Below are 17,882 nucleotides of genomic sequence, written 5' to 3' on the forward strand. Positions count from 1 at the left end.
GATGGAATGTTCGGAATATGTCTGTGAAGTCCATTAGGTCCAGTGTGTCATTTAAAGTCTTTATTTCCTTGTTGGTCTTTTGCTTAGATGATCTGTCCATTTCAATGAGGGGGATGTTAAAGGCCCCCACTATTACTGTATTGTTGTCAATGTATTTCTTTGCCTTTGTTATTAATTGCCTTATATTTGGCTGCTCCCATGTTAGGGGCTTAGATATTTACAACTGTTAGATCTTCTTGTTGGATAGACCCTTTAAGTAGGATATAGTGTCCTTCCCCATCTCTTATTACAGTCTTTGGTTTAAAATCTAATGTGTCTGATGTAAGGATTGCCACCCCAGCTTTCTTTTGGTACCCATTAGCATGGTAAATGGTTTTCCACCCCCTCACTTTCAATCTGGGGTTGTCTTTGGGTCTAAAATGAGTCTCTTGCAGACAGCATATCGATGGGTCTTGTTTTTTTATCCAGTCTGATAGCATGTGTCTTTTGATTGGGGCATTTAGCCCTGCACTTTCACTTTTACTAAATAGTTATTAGCAGTTCATTTAACGCAAATGTGAAATATAAGATTGGTAACAGATTCTTCCCTGTGAATCAAGCCTTCATTCAGTGAACAGTCTGGGTACTGCTCAGTTAGACATCATGCCTTCCCCATGTGATTGAACAGGGGTCATGCACCTGCATAGCTACTTGTTTTACCCAGAGGGGGTGCTGAGCTTGAGGGGTGATCAGCACTGGGCATCTGAAGGAGGGACCATCTGCTGCAGTGACTTGGCTCATTAGGCTCTTGGCTCCTGCAGTTTCTAACAAAAATGCAAGTTCAGGGGCAGAGCTCTCTCCTGTGTCACTGCCCTGCCTCTTCCTTTTCATGTAATAAGATTGAATCACTTCATCCAGAGAAGCTGGAGAAATATTCGGAGTATAGCAGCAGAAAGTATTGCCAGTAGGGTACTTGTTTGAACACGCCTCCTCTGCAGTGAGTGATGTCATCAGCTGCGCTTGGCCCAAGATGCTTGGCATGCTGTGGCGGTTGCTGCAGAGGGCCGGCAGCTTCAGTTAGAGGGCCTGCATGTGCGAGAGCACTCTCAGAGGTCCCGCTGCTTCAGCAGCAACTCCCAGTCCTGAGGCTATCACAAGCATGGGCGAGAATTAAAACCCCCTCTGCATTCTGTGGATTGATGGATTCATAGGGCTCCAGAGACCTCAGAGATCCAAGTCTAAAAGCTCTCTCTTGATTTGCTAACAGTCTCACATTTATTAAACTTCAAATCCCAAGTCTCCTGACTTGTTTTTACTCCATTTTTGGGTGAACTCTGCTATAACTCCACATCCGCAGGCATTGCTGAAGATGGGAAGGGTGTAGGTATCAATAATCAGACGAGGATATATTTAATAGGAAGCATGTTTTTAAAAACATTAAAACTTAAAGACACGTTTAATATCTTTGAAATTTTCTGTAGAATTATACACTTTCTGGCTTATATATGATAACAGTACCATCATCTCCTGTTAAAGTAGGATAATCTTAGTGTCAGTGGCTGAGCTGGATGTCTTAGAGGCCGAGGAACTGCCATCAGTTACTCGAAGGTCTCTTGACCTTGGGCATGACCTTAGGCATGGTCCTTAATCACCCTAAATTAAAGGTAGCATGAAAACCAACCCTGCCCTGAATGGTGGTGAATAGCACTTAGCACAAGGCCTGGCATTTAGGAAGCTATCAAAAAATTGTAATTGGTGACAGTGAGGCAGGTAATGCAGTAGAGTGGTGCCCCCAGGAATTATTTATGCATGCATGGTGCTTTCTGTATTTGTATTGAAATCCCTGGTTTTCCGGGCTATGTTCTACTTGATGAGTAACTCGTTTCTTCACACTCAGTTCTCAATGTATGTAACTTTCTTTTTGTTGTGGTAAAATATATATAGCACACAATTTACCATTTTAACCATTTTTAAGTGTACAGTTCTGTAACATTAATTTTATTCACATTGTTGTGTAACCATTATTATCATCTACCTCCCTCCAGAACTTTTTTCATCTTCCCCAAGAGGAAGTGCTTTTTTTTTTTTTTTTTTAATGGAGTTAGCAAGCTCAGAATGGAAGGGTGGGTTGGGGTCCTGTAACTCTGTCCATGCTCCAGGAGGCAGGGTTGGCAAAAGTTTGGCTGATGATGGTGATGAGGGCATGACCTTGAAGCCAGTTTAGAATGAAGCAGATAGGTAGGTAGATGAGTGGACGGAAAGATAAATATATTTCTTAAATGGGGTATTATTATATTGTCAGTTTAGTTAGAAACAATCAATGTAAGTAGAATTTTCCCATCCAAAAAGTGTGCTCTGCATGTGAAACCTTTTCTAAATGAGAAACTCAAAGATGGTCTCTGCATTAGTTTGCTAGGGCTGCCGTAACAAAATACCACAGTCTAAGTGGCTTAAACAACAGAAATTCACTTTCTCACAGTTCTGGAAGCTGGAAGTCCAGACCAGTGTCTCTACAGGGTTGGTTTCTTCTGAGAAACCCCTCCTTGGCTTGTAGACGGCCATCTCTTCCCTTTTTCCTTTTATGATTGTCCTTTGGTGTGTGTCTATATCCAAATTTCCTCTTATAAGGATACCAGTCAAATTGTATTAGGCTTACCCTCATGACTTCATTTTAACTTAATTATCTCTTTAAAGGTCCCGTGTGGTCACATTATGACATTCTGGGGGTTAGGACTTCAACATATGGATTCTGGGGTATGGGGTGGGTGTGGGGGTGGTTACACAATTCAGTTATAACAGTCTCTGAAGATCCCTGTGATTCTAAAAATCCTCAGAATTCTCCCCAATTCCAGATGAAGCTGATGAAACCAGGCAACCTGTGCCCTGGATGTGCACATTCCCCAAGGCACATGGTTATTGATAGAACGGTACGAATGCAGCGCTGGAGTCCAGAGACGGAATGTCCTACCATTTCTGAGCCATTCACATTACATTTTTCTTAGAGAGAAAGAATAACAAACAGAGACAGGGTATTTTAAGTGCACCCTCCTGTCTGCCAAGAATAATCTGGTGTGCTATGGAACTCAGTCCTTTCATGGCTACCCTGGATGCTGCACCTGCAGATGTCTGCCTTGGAAAAGACAGCCACCTGGCTCCAAGATACTTCACATGGCTTTAAATGAACACAAGGCAGCTTGAAACATGGCCTCACTCTAGAAATAGAGCCAGAGGCCATTTCAGTCCAAGGGGAGAGGGCTGATGGCTAATTAAACTTCAGGAAGAGCCTTTTATTTATTTTTATTTTTTTTAAAGATTTTATTTATTTATTTGACAGAGAGAGACAACACAAGCAGGGGGAGTGGGAGAGGGAGAAGCAGGCTTCCCGTGGAGCAGGGAGCCTGATGTGGGGCTAGATCCCAGGACCCTGGGATCATGACCTGAGCCGAAGGCAGATGCTTAACGACTGAGCCACCCAGGCGCCCCAGGAAGAGCCTTTTAAAATGACATTTTAATTTCAGCTGTTGAATTGAGCTATTATCCAATGAGTTCTCTTTTTATTGTACGCGATGCACTGGAAAACAGAACTGACGTTTGAGTAATTACCTTTGTGTCTGTTTCTGTGCTGGAAACTACGTTGCTGTGTTAGAGTCATAATCACCTGGGGTGCTGGTAGCAGTGTTTATGCCTTTGCTATAATTTTTAACCACGTGCACTTTTTGTGTGATGATTTACTTGTGTGAGCAAAGACAGTTCAACTTTTCACCATGTTGTGACACTTGGTAGAGAAAAAAGAATGACAAGCCTGAACAATGAGAGTTGATTTAAAAAAAAAAATCCATTAATGATAGTTATTTATACTAAAGGCCTATTCCCTGCATTTCCCTTTCATTTTTCTTCCTCCCCTCTTCCTTTCTTCCCCCTTCCCTCTCTCCACTCCTGATCTGGTCATATGGTTTATGGCAGTGTTACATCATCTCTCAGTGGCAGAATTCTCAGTGAGAGACTTTGTGGTGAGCTGCCATTTTTCATCAAGTAGAATAATAAAGAAATTGTTGGCTTACCCATTGGCTATTTAAATGTATTTCATTAAATATCTGTGCAAAATTTTTAGTGCACATTGAGGAAATGTCATTTTGTTATAAGTTCCTATTTTCCAGATGGAATTTGCTTCTCTAATCTGTTTAGGAAATTGGAAGGTGCTGGTCTGTTTCAAAAAATTCATTCATCCTTTTCAATCATTAGTGGCTTCCTTTGTTGTTATCTCATATTCTCTTATTTTCATTAGAGCTATAATCCTTTCCAGCTCACTTACTCACCGGTACTGTTCTACTAATTGCTATTCATTCTACAATCATCAGTTATCATTCAGTATAAAAATGAGAAAGCATGAGCTAAGCGCTCTGTGAGCATTGGTATTCTGCAGAGGTTTCTGGGCAAACTCCGTCCATGAAATTTCCCTACCCCATGTAGATGTGAGACAGAAGAGCAAGTGCCTTTTAGAATGGAACGGTCAGAGCCCAAATTTCTCTAATGTATGCATGCTCTTGTTTTAGGTCTCTGAATTCAATCCTTTGACGTTCACCAGCGTAATCGAGTGTGAGAAGCCAAACAACGACCTGAGTAGGTTTCGTGGTTGCATGTGAGTATTGTACATATGCTTGAGCTTGCTGTTCTGTCACGCATGGTTCAAAAATACACATTTAATATTTTTTGCTCCATGTGTAGCCTTTTAGGAATGTTGCCCGTATCTGAGCCTTCTTGGTTGCTTATGGGACTGGTTTGTAAGATCCTGTCAGCAGTAGAAACTTGCCCACACTGCCTGTGATGAATAATTACTGCTTTTCCTACCTCTAGCTGGCCTGGGTAGGGTGAGGGGAACAAGGGAAGTATTGTTGACTGCACATGGCCCCATTAAATGGAAGCATGGGGGCCACCCAGGGGGAGCCTGGGTGGGAAGCTCATTCATTCATTCACTTAGGTATTCAGTCACTGACTATTTGTTGAGCCTCCGCTGCATGATAGGCCCTGTTGAGGGCTCTGAGAGTAATGCAGTGAAATGAATAGTAAAAAAAAAAAAAAATTACTGCCTTCATGTTTATTTCATTCTAGTTCGGGGAAAAGAGAGACAATAAACAAACAAAATAAGTACAGTATATAACATGTCAAATAGTTCAGTCCCTTGCTCCAAAAGGGAAAGACAAAAAAGGTGGATAAATGACACAGGATTGGCATGTGTTGTACTTGCTGAAGCTGGGCTGTGGGTAGGTGGGAAATATTTGCTAGTCTCTCTACTTTCATGTTCATTCAGAAATTTCAATAATAATGTGTGTGTGTGTGTGTGTGTGTGTGTAGTCGGTTGGCTTGGGGTAAAAAAATGGCAGAGGAGAGGGAGTGTCAGCATGGAGTTGCTGAGTTGGCTGCCAGAGCTGTTGGGGGCAACCTCACAGAGAATGAATGAGATGTGTGTGCAAGAATATGGAGGACTTTAGGTTTGGCCTACCCTGACCCACTGCTTGGCCTCTTGGGGCCTTAGTCTGCTCTCCCAGGCTTAGCTCTCCTGTGTGGAGAATTTGGGGCCTTCTCTCTGCTGCCTTTCCTGCCTGAGGTGCGAGCTGACTGGTCTAACTGCTTTGTGGTCCAGGCACAGCATGGCCCCACAGACATGTGGGGGTGAGGCAGGGTGCTCTGCTTCTGAAGTGGGCTCCATTTCCAAGGCCTCTCAGTGTATGTTTGAATCTTCGGGTTCACTGGCACATCCAGCATTGTTGCGTGTGCCCACGCACAGTAGTAGACTTCCTGTCATACTGCGGGGTGATCAATGAATGGAAAGTTTTAATAGTAAACAGTGAAATGTGTGTGCTGCCAAGAGAGGACCCAGTCATGCACCGAAATTGCTGATCCATGCCTGAAGATCAGAACTTGGAAAATGTTAGGTCACCCCTTAAAGGAACCAATTAAAAAGATAAAATTCATTAAGAAAAATGTTAAAATGTAGTATGTAAAATTTAGAGGGAGAATACTCAACTACACATATGTAACTTGGCTGCTGTGGATTTTGCACCCTCCCATGGCCCCCTGGGCCGTCTTCTATAGGTCTGCTGACCCACTGTCTCCCGGACTTCACACATGGCACCATTCTCAGCACCACTGTGAATCTCCAGGGCCACGTCAGCTAAATGGAGCAGATGCTGGGTTTCCAAAGACCCTGAAATAACCACGTTGAAGGGTGGTGAAGGCATCTTCTAGGGAGAATGGTCTATGCACATTCTTGCTCATAGGGTAATTTGGCGGGGCCAACTCTACCAAAGAAAAAGGGTAGACATCCTTCACCAAAGACTGTACTCCTCTCTTACGGTCTGTCTTCTCTTCTGTGGGGGTTCCTCCAAAGCCCCTGAAAGATGCAGGACTCCTGTGCTCTGATGACTATTCTCACACTTTCGTTGCCTGCTCTTGAGTTGGAGTAACCCTAAGTCAGCAGCTGTCAGTCCTGCCCTCTAGGAACTACTTTCATCATAGGGATATTAAACAAGTCCAGCTTAGTGCTGAGGCTGGCAAGCTCTGGAGCCCACACTTTCTAGCTAGATAAACTTGGGCAATCTACTTAACTTTATTCATCTGTATAATGGGGAGGATCACGGGACCCCCCTCAAGTCCTTGGGGCAAAGTTTAATCAGTTTAATACCAGAAAGCTTTCAGAAGGGTGATTTATAAATATTTGCCACTATTATGGTCATTGCTGCTATTGCTAATATTATTACTGTTACAGATAATACCATAGAGCAGGGAGGTAAAAGGATCAGGAGAGAGGTATAAGTGAGAACACGAATGTATCCAGGGGAAGAGGTCCAGTTGGAAAGGGAGGGTGATTTGTCTTCAGTGTGTATATTAGGAGAAGCCATAGAAGGAAGGGAATGGGATTTTGAGATTTCCTGAATTTGAGGAGCTGGCAAATGCCTCAGGTGGAGTGAATGTGGGCCAGAACTTCAGGGGAATAGGAGCTAAAGATGAAGATTTGAGGACCCTCTGCCTAGAGGTCATGTATGAAGTCAGAAGTGGCCTGGGAACATGGGACAGAGGGCTAGGGAAGAAAGGAAAGGAATAAAGACAGAACAACCCCACAGTCAAGAGCAAGCATCCTTGGGTGTGATGGGGTGTGGTTCCATGGGCAATGTACAATGGTGGAGGCAGAACAGGGACATTCAGGAGAAGATCTGCATGCCACACTCCAGGGGCAGCCCAAGGAACGGGAGGGCCACACCATTGGAGTGTAGACCCAGAGGGGCAGAGTCCAGATTGCAGGAGATAGAAGAGGAATTATATTTTCCACTACTCTTTCTAGAAACATGGCTTAAAAAGGAGGAACAGGGCCAGAGATGAAAGCCTCAAAGAAAGGGGAAGGACTTTTATTAGGAAAAGAGAAGATAACAAAAAGCCAGGCTGGCGGAGATCTCCATGTGGGCAATGCTGACTTTCTGGTGTGGGAAGTTGGTGATCAGTGAGGGGTAGCGTCCCCTGGTTCCTTGCTCACCCTCAGCACCTGCACCACCTCCATGCCTAACCCTCAGCTGACTCAGCCCCCCAGCCACTTCTTTCTTTGGAAGGTGGCTGCTTGAGTGGGCGTCATTTTGCCCCTCCAACAAACGTTCCTAACATGAGTGACCTCACTGGCCCATCTCCCAAGAAAGAAAGGAAAGAAGGGCCACTCCCCGCTGCATGAATCTTTCCCCACTCTGCTCTCTAGTTTTGCCGTGCTTTCTCCTTACTTTCTCCAACAAATTGCCCTGCACTGAGGCTTACCTTTGAGTCTGGTCCCAAATCCTGCTAAGACAGTCTAGGTGCTACCAGTTCAGGCCAGTGCATACCTAGACTGTTGTTTAACTGTGATTTACCATTTCTACCAAGCCAGGTATTTTGGATTGGCCACTGGAAGGTCGGGGTGCCGATGGGCCTCTCTCCCAGCAGGCCAACTCAGGCAGGGTCTCTGGAGATGGGGCACAGGTGACCGTGTACTAAAGTTTCTCCCTCTGGTGCCTCTGTGGCTCAGCCAGCATGCGCAGCCCTGCCCCCCAGCCAGGCTGAAGTGCTCCAGGAAGAGTGAGGGGAGTGGAGGGCAGGTAACTGGAGTGTCAGGGGAGGGGCCTGTTCCTCCCCTGAGAGAAGGGAGGCCCCAATTCCCATACTGGTCCTGATGTTCAGGGCTGGGGCTAACTTGGGTGGTAGATCTGCAGTTCAGACCCAGGGAGCAGATCAGCAGCCAGTTCCCTGGTTTGCTGGCTTGCTGGATTTCACTATCTGCTGAGGATGGCCTCCCTTCTTCCTTGACTCAGCTGCTGCCCTGTAGCCTCACTCCAGCCAGGGAGCCCAGGCCAAGCTCAGCCACCATTTATACCAGCAATAGCAGTTTCACTCGTATTTGGACCAGCCAATCTGAACTCAGAACTTTAGCCATTTGCACTTAAAGAGACCTAAGCTTGGGTTTACTGCAAAAAGACCCAAGTCTGAATTCTAGCTTTGCCCACTCACTGGGCAAATTATTCTGCATTTCTGAATGTGGCTTCCTCCTAATGCTGGAAATAACAGTGGCTGACATGAGAATGGAGGAAAAGAATATGGGTGAAGCGTGAGGTGAATTATTTTTTTTTCTTTTTTTTTTTAACTGTTTTTATTAGTATACAGGTAAGAAAATACAGAAACTCTAAGATAGGCTTAAAATATTCCAACAAAAAGTAAGATCATGTATTTTGAAATTAAGAAAGAAAGAAATTCACTGTGTGCAAGGCAGCAATTCAAATAATCTTTTAACTATCTGTGAAGGAAGCATGAGGTGAATTAGAACATGTCATGCAGGAGAGTGGTGTTAGCCATGGTATGTTATTCCACTGAGATGAATTGTCTTCACTAGGAACATTTTTAGAGATAGGAAGTACATTAGTGATTGCCAGGGTTTGGGAGTGGAAGGGGAATGGGGATGACTGCCAATGGGTATGGGGTTTCTTTTTGGGGTGATATGTTCTAAAATTAGCTGGTAGTGATAGCTGCACAACTCCGTGAATATACAAAAAAAAACAAAAACAAAATGCTTAACCATACACTTTAAATGGGTGAATTTTATGGTAAGTGAAATGTATTTCAAGCTGTTAAAATTAAAAAAAAAGTGTTAGGAGCTTCATTATTCAAGTGCATCTTAATGCTCACTGTTGTTTACTACAATCCCACAGTTAAGCACTAATGAAATCCTGTTCTTCACTCCTGCGGGCGCCTTCTCCCTGCCCCAACACACTGTAGCCCAGAGGGACCACTGTGAATGGAGACCAGCTCAGTGGCCAAGTGCCCCAGCAGCTCAGGGCACCTTGCTCAGCTGTGCTCAGCCAATGTCATGGCATATGGTGGGTGACCTTTGGAGCCACCAGTCAATCAAACATTTTCATTTGCCTTTAGGAATAAAGCAGAGAGGTTGGTTGGTTTAGTCTGGTGTAAAATTCCATTTCAAATTGTAAACCCAGGTTCCGTTTCTGATCCCAGAGTCTTCCACAGAGTAAGTCCTGAGCTCCCTCCCTGCACGCTGCAGAGCCTTATATGACCACATACGGCTGGGAACCTGCCACTGCAAACCTGGGCATGCTTGTTGGGGTAGCCTCCCTGCCCCGCAGATGACACGATCCATCACCACTCTCACCCTGTAAGAGGTAGCATCAGAACCTGTTGTAGGAGAGCCCTCATGGGCCCTCACCCCTCCAGCCCAGTGTCTGGACAGAGCTATGTGTGGGCTTATGTCCAAGATGTACTCACTACCAATGACCAGGCATTAAGATGAACTATAACTGTACTAAATGGACTCATTAAAACTGGAAAATACTTATTTTACCTTGACACCTTTAATTGACATATTTACATCTCAAGAAAATCCATCATTGGCACAAAACACACAATTGGGTTATTTCTACACTTACATTAGATAAACAAAAACCTGAGCAACTATTATCTTAAAGAAAATTCTGCCCAGGGTTTGGCCATGGAAAGAATTATCTATTATTTCTTTCTCCCTACCTCTGTGACTCAGAGTTCCCTTCGGCCGCAGATCTGGCACTCAAATTCACATAAGTGAATTTGAAAGGGCGGTCTTTTTGCTAAGGTCATTTGAAACAGGAGTGGGTGAAGCCACAAGAGTTCATAGCAGCCGAGCTGTCACCACCGTGAGGCCCAGTGGTCCCAGGGCAGGAGTGGCCACCTGGACTCACGTCAAGAGGGTCACCTGGGGAGCCTCCTAGCCCTGGTCTAGGGACATGCCCAACCCAATATTCACTCCTCAAAAGGAGCCAAGGAATGAGCTCCTCATCCTCCCTTGCCTGTGTTCACTCCCCTGTCCTTCTGACATAACCATTGGTTGGACCCAACCTAAAGCTGAGGGCAAGGCAGCCTCCAGCATTTGCCAGGCTCTGAGGTAGACATCAGCGATGCTGAACAGAATAAGATTTGAGGAGCTCATATTTAGAAGTGGACACAAACAAGGAGGCATCAAAGAATACTGCAGTTTCCTGGCTGCAGGGCCTGGGGAGCTTAACCCAGAGAACCTTCCTGAAGGCTGTAAATGTGAGTCCAGGCTAGCAGGCCATGCTCCTCCAGGCTAACCAGCTGCACGAGTATGAGAGGCAGCATGGGTAGAAGGATGTGCACTGTGAGGTGGCTGGAGCCCAAAGCCTGGATAGGAAGGGCCCACAAAGGTGGGCAGAACTGGCTGGGCCATGTATGTCAAGCATGAAGAAGTAAGGCAAGTAAGGTGCTCACACAGGATGCACCCAGGAGAATGCAACGTTCAGATGCACACACTGAAAGGTTGCTCTGGTGACTGTGTGAGAAATGGATAGGAGGGACCAAGGCTGGTGGCATCCAGGCCAGCAAGACGTATGTTACAGGCTCTAAGCAAAGAAATCCTGGAAGCCTGAATTAGGGCGGTGATGCACAGACGGAGGGAGAAGAAGGTGGATTCAAGAAACAACCAGTGAGGAGGGTAAAATTAAGGACTGACATTTGAGTGGGTGTAAAAATGAGGGAGGAGGGGTCAAGAAGGGCACCCAAGGATGCTGGTCAGGTGACCAGGGTGAGGGTGGACCACTATCTGGGGTGGAGCAGGGAGGAGGGCCCAGGTGCTGGGGAAGGAAAGAACTGCTGGCTGCCATCCAAGGTCCCTGAACTTACACCCTACTGCCTGTGGCCCTGGGGGCAACTGGGCAGCAGCAAATACACCTTGCATCTCTGTGTTTGAACTGATGGATTGCTACCCTATTGGTGGTCCCTGTCAGCACCTTCATATGCTCAGAGGAATGAGCCTTGATGCACAAAACTCATTATGAACAGCAAGTGCTGATAGGGAAACATGACATCTCCTGACATCTCCTGAGCAAGAGCAGTCTGCTGAATGCTCGTTAGCCGAACTCTGCCATTTCCCCAGGAGCTTACACGTGGCCCTTCCCAGTGCACAGGACATTCTCACCAAACAGCTCTCTCATCACGCTTATACTTTGGAACAGTTTTGATTTAGAAGAGATTGGTTTGATGAGTCAGGAGGCCAGGAGACTTGAACTAGAGGCTTAGATGGATTGTTTAAGGATGTGTCAGTTCATTCAGGCTCACCATAGACTAGGCAGCTTGGACAACAGAAATTTATTATCTGACATTTCCAGAGGCTGGAAGTCTGAGGTCAAAGTGTCAGCAGGACCGGTTTCTCCTGAGGTCTCTCTCCTTGACGTGTGGATGGTCTTCTTCTCCCTGTGTCTTCACATGGTCTTAACCTATACATTTGTCTATCTCTGTGTCCAAATTTCTCTTTATAAGGACACCAGTCACAGGGTTAGAGCTCATCTGTGTGACCTCATTTTTTTAAAAGATTTTATTTACTTATTTGATAGAGAGAGACACAGCAAGAGAGGGAACACAAGCAGAGGGAGTGGGAGAGGGAGAAGCTGACTCCCCACTGAGCAGGGAGCCAGATTCGGGGCTCTATCCCAGGACCCTGGGATCATGACCTGAGCTGAAGGCAGATGCTTAACAACTGAGCCACTGAGGTGCCCCTGTATGACCTCATTTTTAAAGACTATGTCCAAACGTGGCCACATTCTGAGGTACTGGGGGTTAGGACTTCAACAAATGAATTCCAAGCAGAGAGCACACCTCAACCCATAACAGAGAGGTAGGTGTTGAGAACAACTCGATGGGGTGTGTCTTCCTGGAATCAGGCCTCATCCCTGCTTGGCCCTGGGTCTGTGTTGCCCCCAGAGAGTACTTTTCCTCTCAGAAGTCCAAGGCAGGGCTTCAGCTTTTCCCTTGTTCTCCAGTTGTCCTGCTGGAGCTTGGCCTGCCTTGCTCCCACTTCTAACACAGGGCCCATCCACAGGAAAGGCCATTCCTGTCCATGCGCTGCCTGTCCTTGTGGCAGCAATCTTCATAGGCCTGTGCAGCTCCTGGGAACCACCTCTGGTCTGGTGTGGTCTGATTAGAAAGCACAGTATCGCTGAAAAGTGTATGTTATGTCGAAGAAAGCTTAATATAAAATATTTTTCTCATTTCTATTCAGTTCATCTTTTATTCTGAATAAGCATGAGTGGAACTTTGACTCAAACTGTTTGTTTTTTACTATAGTCCCTCAGAAATAGTTTCCATGTGCAGCCAAGAGAACTGTGGCCACAGGCATCCTCTCATTCCAGACATGGGAATGGTGTTTTGTGTGTACCATCTTATGCATGCTGATGTCTTGATGCATTAGCCAACAATGAGGTTTCCAGTCTTCAATCTTTTTTAAAGAAAAACCTCTGTCCTGGAATTGCCAAAGGGGAGGGGGCATTGACACAGTGTTGTTTGAACACTCTCCTGTGTTCCTTGCATGCCACCAGAAGAATTGGTGCTGTATCAGTTAAATAACAGGCTTGTGGAAAATACATCCCCCTAGCATGAATTCTGGCTTTGTCTTTATGATTTAGCCTCTCTTCTTCACCAGAAAATATATTCATTTCCCTGGTTGTGAAGAACATGGGTTGTGTCTGAGATTGGGTGGTAGTCCTGCCCCTCATGACAGCAACCAGGGTCCAGATGTGGCAGCAAGTATTGTTTCCCCAGAAACCTTCTGTGCTTCCTCTGACTTTATATTCCCCAGAACAGTTCTACTGTCCGTGTCAGTGACACAGCGTTAGGAGGTGGTGGGAGGGAAAATACCTGCAGGTGTCCTTGGTGAGCTTTAAGAACCATAGAGGAGTCTGAGCTATGTGTGTGGAGGAGGGGTGGGGAGGCTGTCTACTGATGATGTGAGAAGATGGCTTTTCTGAAGTCCGCTTTAGAGGCACTGCCTGATGTAGCTTAGGCTGGGCCCCTGCTCTAGTTCTAGAAGCCTCCAAGGCCTCCCCTTGTGTGCTTATCAGGCTCCGGGACCAGATCTGTCCCAGTGTGATCCTAGCATAGGGTGATTCTGGTCAGCATGGATGATGATGAGGCCATCTTTAGTGGATCGAGAGGACAAGTTTGAAAACCAGTGCCTTAAACTTGAACTACCCCTCTGACTCAAAACAATGAGGAAATCCAATTAATAAAATGGAATTTACCACATTTCAAATTTAATGTATTAATATTTTTAATAAACTCATGACTTTCTGTAAGAAGGATGTAGAAAATATTGCTGAAACTAATACAATTCCCTTTTCTAAACCTGTTGCATTTCTATACACCAATAATGAAGAAGCAGAAATAGAAATTAAGGAATCAGTCCCATTTACAATTGCACCAAAACAGTAAGTTACCTAGGAGTAAATCTAACCAAAAAGATGAAAGACCTGTACTCTGAAAACTATAAAACACTGATGAAAGAAATTGAAGAGGACACAAAGAAATGGAAAAGCATTCCATGCTCATGAATTGGAAGAACAAACATTGTTAAGATGTCTCTATTATCCAAAGCAATCTACACATTTATTTTTTTTTTTAATTTTTTATTTATTTGACAGAGAGAGACACAGCGAGAGAGGGAACACAAGCAGGGGGAGTGGGAGAGGGAGAAGCAGGCTTCCCTACTGAGCAGGGAGCCCAATGCGGGGCTCGATCCCAGGACCCTGGGATCATGACCCGAGCCGAAGGCAGACGCTTAACGACTGAGCCACCCAGGCGCCCCAAAGCAATCTACACATTTAATGCAATCCCTATCAAAATACCAACAGCAGTTTTAACAGAGCTAGAAAAAACAGTCCTAAAATTTATATGGAACACAAAAGACCCCAAATAGCCAAAGAAATCTTGAAAAAGAGGAGCAAAGGTGGAGGCATCACAATTCCAGACTTCAAGTTATATTACAAAGCTGTAAGGGTCAAGATAGTATGGTACTAGCACAAAAACAGATACAGATCAATGGAACAGAATAGAATTGGACCCACAACTCTATGGTCAACCAATCTTTCACAAAGCAGGAAAGAATATCCAAGGGAAAAAACAGTTTTTTTTAACAAATTGTGTTAAGAAAACTAGACAACAATATGCAGAAGAATGAAACTGGACCACTTTCTTACACCATACACAAAAATAAATTCAAAATGAATTAAAGACCTAAATGTGAGACAGGAAACCATTAAAATTCTAGAGAGCACAGGCAGTAACCACTTTGGCATCAGCTGTCGCAGCTTCTTACTAGATATGTCTTCTAAGCAAGGGAAACAAAACCAAAAATGAACTATTGGGATATCATCAAGATAAAAAGGTTCTGCACAGCAAAGGAAACAATCAACAAAACTAAAAGGCAGCCTGTGGAATGGGAGAATATATTTGTGAATGACATATCTGATGAAGGGTTAGTATCTAAAATCTAGGAAGATCTTATCAAACCCAACACCCCAAAAACCAATAATCCAATTAAAAATGTCCAGAAGACATGAATAGACATTTTTCCAAAGAATACATGCAGATGGCCAATAGACTCATGAAAAGATGCTCAACATCACTCATCATCAGGGAAATACAAATCAAAACTATAATGTGATATCACTTCACACCTGTCAGAATGGCTAAAATCAACAACACTAGAAACAACAGGTATTGGAGAAGATGTGGGGAAAGAGGAACCCTCCTACACTGTTGGTGGGAATGCAAACTGGTGTGGCCACTCTGGAAAACAGTATGGAAGTTCCTCGAAAAGTTAAAAATAGAATTACCCTAGGATCCAGCAATTGCACTATTAGGTATTTACTCAGAATACAAAAGTACTAATTCAAGGGGATACATGCCCCCAATGTTTATAGCCGCAGTATCTACAATAGCCAAATAATGATCAATCAATTGATGGATCAAGAAGAAATACACACACACACACACACACACACACAGGAATATTACTCAGCCATAAAAAGAATGAACTCTTGCTATTTGCTAATGATGTGGATAGAGCTAGAGTGTATTATGCTAAGCGAAATAAGTCAGTCAGAGAAAGACAAATACCATATGATTTGACTCATGTATGGAATTTAAGAAACAAAACAAATGAGCAGAGGGGAGAAAAAGAGAGAGAGGGGCAAACCAAGAAATAGACTCTTAACAATAGGAACAGACTGATGGTTAGCAGAGGGAAGGTTGGAGGAGGAATGAGTTAAATTGGTGATGGGGATTAAGGCGTGCACTTGTGATGAGCACAGGGTGTTATACTGTATAGAACAGTGTATTGTAATATATTGTAGACTCGAAAGGAATATTACACTGTATGTTAACTAGCTGGAATTTAAATAAAAACAAAGAATAATTTGTGTATTTGTGACAACACAAGGTACTGATGAGAAGCAGTGTTCTCTGTGATGAGCAGGAAGTGGGCACGGGACCACGTAGCAACCTTGCCTCACCAACTTCTCACTCAGTCTCACAGTTCCCAGGTCTGCCCTTTCTAGCTGTGGTCTGTCCCTGTGAGGAAAACAAACCTGATGCTGACACCAATTCGTACATGTGGGTTTTTCCTACATATCAAGCAATTCTGTGACACCAGCTGGGTGTCCAATAATTTAACTCAATTCTGACACTCCCTGGAGACTGTGTCAGATCTCACAGGTTAAGGCTCAGTTCCACAAGACTTCCTCACTTCTGATGCCAGCTACAAGTCCATGCTGTCACCTGTTCTTCTGACTAACCTGCCACCAACCCAGAAGAACCCCTTACTATTGGGATTTTATGGAGGCTTCATCACATAGGCATGATCAGTTATTAACTTAATTTCCAGCTGTTCTGCACTCTCTAGAGAATGGAAAGGTGAGGCTGAAAACTCTTAAGTTTCTAGTCATGGCTTGGTCTTTCTGCTGACTAAACTGCATCCAGGAGCCCACCTAGAGTGGCTTCATAAGAACAAAAGATACTCCTGTCACCCAGGAAATTAAAAAGGATGTAGTATCCTATGTCAGGAAAAACTGGGTTCAGAGATGCTCCTAGTGCTCTTATCACTTGGGAAATTACAAGAGTTTGAGGAATCCTATGCTGGGAACTGGGGTCAAAGACTAAGTACTAGAACAAAAGATCCTGCTAGCACCCTTACGTACCAGGGTTTTTAGGAGCCCTGTGTTAGGAACAGGGGGCACAGACATATCTGTCTTACTATTTCATAAAGCCCATGGACAAAACAAACAAACATCAGGCTGTTGAGAAACCTCTAGAAGCCCACTTACTGGTGAGCATCAGCTCCCTCTCAGCTCTTGCAGAGATCCACGGAGACAAGCCACCCAGTCCTGGAGTTCCCAGCGTCCAGGCCTTCCTTCCCCAAGGCAGTGCTCCTTGAGCTGCAAGGTGCACGTAAGCATCCATGTGATGCCTGCCTCCTATTCCTTGACAGCATACACGACAACGGGAAAAAGGCCGGGCTGTATAAAGAAAACCTGCTGCTGCGAGGATGTACCATCAGAAACACGGAAGCTGTTGTTGGCATCGTCATCTATGCAGGTAGGCATGGCCGTGGCACGCGCGGTCCATGACACTGCTGGCTTGCCACCCATGCTGTGTGTCCTTGCACGTTGCTCCTTGCTCTTTTTTTTCTTTTCTGATTATCAAAGTAGCACAAAGACATTGTAAAAATTTAGAAAACCCAGAAAACAGAAAGAAGCAAAATTTCTCATAGTAGCTCAACCAAAGTGTTCTCTCTTAGCATTTTAGCTTATTTGTTTCCATTGTTCCTCCATGGTGGTTACGTATTTGGGATTCCTTTCATACCCTGCAGTTTTGAAGGAACTTATCCTGTAAGTATGATTGGATGGCAGCACTGTCCTTCAGTCCATGAGTCAGGGCGCTGTCGCTCTGCTGTTGGGCACCGATTTACTGCATCCCTCACGCTCCCTGTACAGGACATGAAACCAAGGCTCTGCTGAACAACAGCGGGCCCCGTTACAAGCGCAGCCAGCTTGAGAGGCAGATGAACTGCGATGTGCTCTGGTGTGTCCTCCTCCTCGTTTGTATGTCTCTGTTTTCTGCGGTTGGTAAGTCTCCTTCGTGGGTCACGAATAAGAGGGCACTGCCGGACAGCCTCCAGGTGAGCCCAGTGGGCTGCCGACGACTCATTCTGACCCAGCACTCTGAAGTTAAAACACGCATTTGTCATCCACTTAGACTCAAGGGCTGCTTGCATCCACACAGGCCATGTTAGAGATGCCTAGATGAATGTTAATGTTATTTTTCAAATTTGCAACTTCTTGGATGGAAAAATGGTTTAATCCCACTGGTTATAATGATTCCAGTAGAAGAAGTATTAGTAACCTGGTGATAAACTGAGAATAATTTAGCAGGAGAGGCACAAATGCTCCCCATGAGAACTCCATGAGGAAAGGAAAAAAAAGCCTTTGGGTCTTAAGAAGGACCTAAGCATTAGCTTGCACATGGGCTGTGGTGCTGTCCAGCTTCTGATGGCCTCC

At 44.7% G+C, this 17,882-nt stretch overlaps 1 protein-coding gene across 1 annotated transcript in view; it reads left to right on the top strand.

Moving 5' to 3' along the window:
• LOC102726749 (phospholipid-transporting ATPase VA) overlaps positions 1–17,882 on the top strand; it is a 37,768-nt gene that overhangs the window by 5,644 nt on the left and 14,242 nt on the right. Inside the window, exons 2-5 of the mRNA XM_081829720.1 lie at positions 2,832–2,906; positions 4,533–4,618; positions 16,814–16,920; positions 17,319–17,450. Of these exons, the coding sequence (XP_081685846.1) occupies positions 2,832–2,906; positions 4,533–4,618; positions 16,814–16,920; positions 17,319–17,450 (400 nt within the window). The remainder of the gene's footprint in view (positions 1–2,831; positions 2,907–4,532; positions 4,619–16,813; positions 16,921–17,318; positions 17,451–17,882) is intronic.

Source organism: Leptonychotes weddellii, chromosome 9 (assembly GCF_054177405.1).
Source record: "Leptonychotes weddellii isolate Sample4059 chromosome 9, ASM5417740v2, whole genome shotgun sequence".
NCBI classification, from domain to species: domain Eukaryota; kingdom Metazoa; phylum Chordata; class Mammalia; order Carnivora; family Phocidae; genus Leptonychotes; species Leptonychotes weddellii.